We start from the raw sequence: 5481 nt of genomic DNA, 5'->3' as shown, positions 1-5481 counted from the left end.
GAAGACAACTCCCATGATTCCACACTCAGTCACAGCTCATCAAACTACGCCTTTGCCTCTTTGTTTATTTTGAATACACACCCTCTAGCGGCGAAAATTACATATTGTGCCTTTAATGCTCATAAATTAAAACGTTTATAATAGGCGGGTTTAATAGCAGGTTCCCACATAAGAGGTTGTGACAGGTTACATATCGTGTGACAATTAATATTGCTCATTTGTGTGGACAAGGGAAGTGCTCAACTGTCCAAAAGCCTTGTATTATTTTTCTTGAAAGTTTGGTTTCTGTTTGTAAGGGGTTGTTTTAAAAAGTTATTTATATAGCCTAAAAACTAAACGAATTTAATACCTTTTTCTACCGTTCTCGGGATTTAAAAAATAATAATTTCTTTTTAATGTACGCAAGATAAATTATGAAGGTTAGCGAAGCGAATCTGCGACCCGTGTTTTACCTTCTGCATAATCGCCTTGGAAACGAGTTGTTTATTATGTTAGCCTTGAGCTAACCCACTTCGCTTCGTCTAGCTGCCTTTCTGTGTCTGACGGTAGATCGCGCTGATTTGACACATTAAGCAAACGTTTTACATCTCATTTAATATTATTTTATCACAATAGAAATGTCAAATTGTTGTTTTAGTAGCTAGCTAGCTAGCTAGGTTAGAAAAAAATAGGTCTCTAGTCGAAAATCTCTCCCTTGCCTTTTTCTCTCTATACTTCAATACGTTCAAGATGAAAATATTATTAATTGGACCTAGCGAGGTAAATCGTTTCATAGTATGTATGTATGTGTATCTTTATTTATTTGTGTAGATCACTGATTTTCACATTTCATATTGATAGTGTGGGTTTACTTTTTTTTTTTGTAGAAAATATGAAAACACCAAAGACGCTTTAATATGTTGTGCGTTTTAATAGACCGATGACGACCGCACAGAGTAGCATTATAACAGAACTTTCAAATGTATCTAGTATGATAAAATAGCGCTGTTTTTCCCCCACATAGGCACGACCGGAAGGAGCGGAAGCGGTCGTCAGTGGCATAATAAAAGCTCCGCTGCTTTCGAGCCGTATGTCATGTTCGTTCAGCAGCCTCGTTCCGCTTCGACGGCTTTCAGCCTCACCCTGCTTCATTCTACTATGTTAATAAATCATTAGCTCATCCATGAACATGATTTCTGCCCGAGCCCCGTAGGATTGCATCTGCTGTGGAGATGAAGAAGACAACTCCCATGATTCCACACTCAGTCACAGCTCATCAAACTACGCCTTTGCCTCTTTGTTTATTTTGAATACACACCCTCTAGCGGCGAAAATTACATATTGTGCCTTTAATGCTCATAAATTAAAACGTTTATAATAGGCGGGTTTAATAGCAGGTTCCCACATAAGAGGTTGTGACAGGTTACATATCGTGTGACAATTAATATTGCTCATTTGTGTGGACAAGGGAAGTGCTCAACTGTCCAAAAGCCTTGTATTATTTTTCTTGAAAGTTTGGTTTCTGTTTGTAAGGGGTTGTTTTAAAAAGTTATTTATATAGCCTAAAAACTAAACGAATTTAATACCTTTTTCTACCGTTCTCGGGATTTAAAAAAAAAAAAATTCTTTTTAATGTACGCAAGATAAATTATGAAGGTTAGCGAAGCGAATCTGCGACCCGTGTTTTACCTTCTGCATAATCGCCTTGGAAACGAGTTGTTTATTATGTTAGCCTTGAGCTAACCCACTTCGCTTCGTCTAGCTGCCTTTCTGTGTCTGACGGTAGATCGCGCTGATTTGACACATTAAGCAAACGTTTTACATCTCATTTAATATTATTTTATCACAATAGAAATGTCAAATTGTTGTTTTAGTAGCTAGCTAGCTAGCTAGGTTAGAAAAAAATAGGTCTCTAGTCGAAAATCTCTCCCTTGCCTTTTTCTCTCTATACTTCAATACGTTCAAGATGAAAATATTATTAATTGGACCTAGCGAGGTAAATCGTTTCATAGTATGTATGTATGTGTATCTTTATTTATTTGTGTAGATCACTGATTTTCACATTTCATATTGATAGTGTGGGAAAACAGCATTGGCCAATTTTCTATCTGACACAACAGAGACAATCGGAGCTGACTACAGCCCTACACAAGGAGTAAGGTGGGTTGATTTTTTTTTTTTAAGAAATGTTGCAACGTATAAATGTTTGCTGCCTGGCCAAAAGTTTTATTTTTGTCTATTCAAATATGAAATTTTTCCATCTTTAGGATACTTGAGTTTGAATCACATAATTTATCTAATGGCAACAAAAATTCAGCATGTGAAGTGGAACTATGGGATTGTGCAGGTGATTTCAAGTAAGTTGACCAAATGTAGACCCTTTTTCTGAACCAGACTTAAGTTGTCAAACAATTCCTGTTTCCTGAGTAAATTCATTCAGAATTGTATGTGCACAGGTTTGAATCATGCTGGCCAGCTTTGATGAAAGACTCCAATGGAGTAGTTATTGTGTTTAACCCAGATGTGCCCAGTCATCTCAAGGAAATAGAGACCTGGTACTCTACATTCATCTTCTCTCAGGGTCTACAAGAGGCCCAGTGTCTGCTCATAGCACATCATAAACCAGGGAGCGGGGCTGACACTACCCGTCCACCATTAGGTAACGTACCCTCTCACTACAGCATTAGCTGCATCAGATCATTGTAAGGTGCTTTTATTTGCATTTTGGTTTGAAACTGAATGAAAAGGAAATTTATTTTCTGAACACCCCTTCAAAAATTTCTTAAAGTTACATATGGCTAATAATTTTTAAACCTAATTAACTTATCCTCTGTGTAGCCCCACAGTTAAACAAGTTGCCGCTCATTCACTCAAATCTTGAGGAAGAGCCTGAAGATGTCCGACAGGAGTTCCACAAATACTTGGGAAATGTTATGCGGATGCTATCAGAAAAACAGGAGCGAGACGAAATGTCAATTATTACATAATTTTGTATATAAACCAAGTTAAATCTATATCACACATAATATATGCACATGCATTTTTCTTTCAGCTTTTGTATTTTTCCCCCACAACTGCATTAAAATCACTTTGACCTGGTAAAACTATTTTTTCATTAACACAAAAAGGTAAGATTTTAAAGGGTATTGGTTATGTTGTGTATATCCATGAATTCCACCATCTATCAGACTTATATTTAACAATATTGTATAACATTCTCCTGGGTACAAGTCATTAAAACGCTCATTCACTCAAATCTTGAGGAAGAGCCTGAAGATGTCCGACAGGAGTTCCACAAATACTTGGGAAATGTTATGCGGATGCTATCAGAAAAACAGGAGCGAGACGAAATGTCAATTATTACATAATTTTGTATATAAACCAAGTTAAATCTATATCACACATAATATATGCACATGCATTTTTCTTTCAGCTTTTGTATTTTTCCCCCACAAACTGCATTAAAATCACTTTGACCTGGTAAAACTATTTTTTCATTAACACAAAAAGGAAAGATTTTAAAGGATATTGGTTATGTTGTGTATATCCATGAATTCCACCATCTATCAGACTAATATTTAACAATATTGTATAACATTCTCCTGGGTACAAGTCATTAAAACCCACTGGAATTAAAGCAGCATGAAAGCTGTTCTTTCTTTAATAATATTTATTTATTTAGTTCCTGGATTCCAAGAATCTGATAAAGAAAACAGACAAAGCTCAGCAAAGAGAACAAGCAAACAGGACAGTCCACATTTATACATCATAGCCAATAAGGCCTCTCTTCCCAATGATCTCGCCGATGTAGAACCACATCAGAACCTCTGTGGCAACGAGTCCGTTCCTCAGAGCATCCTGTGGCAAATAAATAAAAGTGATGAGAGACATTACATAAATATGCTTGGAACTACTAATAATCAGGTTTGCCAAACAATAATTAAATGTACAATTTAAACCTCACATTCTGACAATGAAGTGCATCTTCAGTTCAATAAATTAACAGACACAGGCTGATATAAGAGCTTAATCAAGCTTTTATTTACCAGAAAATATTATAAATATTATTAGAAAAAGTGCTATGCTTGAACTGCAGTGAGTGTACTGGCTTCCAAATGTTTAAAGGAAAAGGTTTAGAGCACATTTTTCCTAAAATATTTGCATGTTGCAATTTAATTCAAAAGTCAAAGGGATAATTCACCCAAAATTTACTCACCCTCCACTTGTTCCAAACCTATACGAGTTTCTTTCTTATGCTGAACACAAAAGATTATACTGTGATGAATGTTGGTAACCAAACAACTGATGGTAGCTACTGACTTCCATAGAATTTTTTCCCCCCATGCTATCGAAGTCTATGGCTACTGTCAGTTGTTTGGCTACCAATATTCTTCACAATATCTTTTGCAGTGGTGTATAAAGTACCTGAAAGCAATACTCAAGTAAAAGTACAGATATCTTACCAGAAAATGACTTTGGTAGAAGTTGAAGTCACCGTTTAGAATATTACTTGAGTAAAAGTCTTAAAGTATGTGATATTTATTGTACTTAAGTACGAAAAGTATTTTTTTTAATCTTAAACGTACTTAAGCATTGAAAGTAAAAGTACAAGTAAATGCAAAATGGAAAAGAAGCAAATAAATATATATAAAAAATGTTCATACACAGCTTGAGTAGCAAGATTGTGTTCAGCTTTAACTCTTTCTTTAATTTTGTATTTGTGGGTAAGAATAAGAAGCACTTCATCCGGTACTTAGTGTCATTCCAACATAAGAAAACATTTCTGGAATCTAATTAGCATTTAGATGTATTTACACAGTTTATGTATCTCGGAAGGGAACAAGGACATGGATGCATTTAAACTGCAGTTACAGATGCATAAATAATGTTTTTTTAAAGGTCCCCTGAAATGCTTAGAAACACGCAGCGTTACTCTGAAACAGGAAGACAGGGCGGGACATATCAAGCAGCCCCGCCCCTTTTTAAAATAGCCAATAACGTTCGTTTATATCACAGCTTGGGCTTGAGCCATTCAGAGCCGTCGAGCTCCGTAAAACCGCATTTGACAGGGTATGCCAGCCACAATCTCATCCATATTGCTATAAAATATAGCATTCTGTGTAGAATTCAAATAGCTCCGATACATTTTGTGGTCTGCGCCGACTCGCGCATGTGATCCGCTCCGTGCTATCGTGTCTCTGGACCGGAGCAGAGTGTGTGTGCGGTGCGATGGTTAGCGTGACACAGCGCGAAACCAGACGACTTTTTTTCCTCAATGGAAAGCATAGTTACACTGTTTGAATCGTTCCCTGTCACCTATATAGTGCACTACGTGCCATTCACTGAACAGAAAATACTAATTCTGTGGACAAGTGACAGATTTCAGCCGCGGCTTCAGCGTCTATTTTATAGTGTAGGGGCGGCCGCTTCGGATTCTAGAGAGCATTTGATTGGACAAAGTTTGATGAGAAGCTGAAGTACGATGTGACGTCAAAAAAAAAA

At 36.6% G+C, this 5481-nt stretch overlaps 2 protein-coding genes across 4 annotated transcripts in view; one reads left to right on the top strand and one right to left on the bottom strand.

Annotated features, from left to right (window-relative positions):
- The first annotated feature begins 440 nt into the window (after positions 1-440).
- LOC107712360 (intraflagellar transport protein 22 homolog) lies at positions 441-3546 on the top strand. Of its 3 annotated transcripts, XM_016517586.1 has the most exons (6): positions 441-759; positions 2057-2139; positions 2247-2336; positions 2436-2638; positions 2818-2874; positions 3256-3546. In XM_016517586.1, exons 1-6 carry the CDS (start codon positions 730-732, stop codon positions 3345-3347), a joined length of 555 nt encoding a protein of 184 aa, XP_016373072.1. In that variant the 5' UTR covers positions 441-729; the 3' UTR covers positions 3348-3546. The 3 variants fall into 3 exon arrangements, with proteins under 3 accessions (XP_016373072.1, XP_016373070.1, XP_016373071.1); XM_016517584.1 differs by lacking the exon at positions 3256-3546 and having other exon boundaries at positions 445-759; positions 2818-3185; XM_016517585.1 differs by lacking the exons at positions 441-759; positions 3256-3546 and adding an exon at positions 1661-1975 and having other exon boundaries at positions 2818-3185.
- An 88-nt stretch (positions 3547-3634) lies between these two features.
- LOC107712361 (ATP synthase subunit g, mitochondrial-like) overlaps positions 3635-5481 on the bottom strand; it is a 9287-nt gene continuing 7440 nt past the window's right edge. Inside the window, exon 4 of the mRNA XM_016517587.1 lies at positions 3635-3837. Within this exon, the coding sequence (XP_016373073.1) occupies positions 3739-3837 (99 nt within the window). The 3' untranslated portion in view covers positions 3635-3738. The remainder of the gene's footprint in view (positions 3838-5481) is intronic.

The sequence above is a fragment of the Sinocyclocheilus rhinocerous genome, unplaced genomic scaffold, assembly GCF_001515625.1.
Source record: "Sinocyclocheilus rhinocerous isolate Xijiao unplaced genomic scaffold, SAMN03320098_v1.1 scaffold298, whole genome shotgun sequence".
Classification (NCBI taxonomy): domain Eukaryota; kingdom Metazoa; phylum Chordata; class Actinopteri; order Cypriniformes; family Cyprinidae; genus Sinocyclocheilus; species Sinocyclocheilus rhinocerous.
Note: the sequence above shows the minus strand (reverse complement) of the source record. Positions and strands in the feature narration are given on the sequence as shown.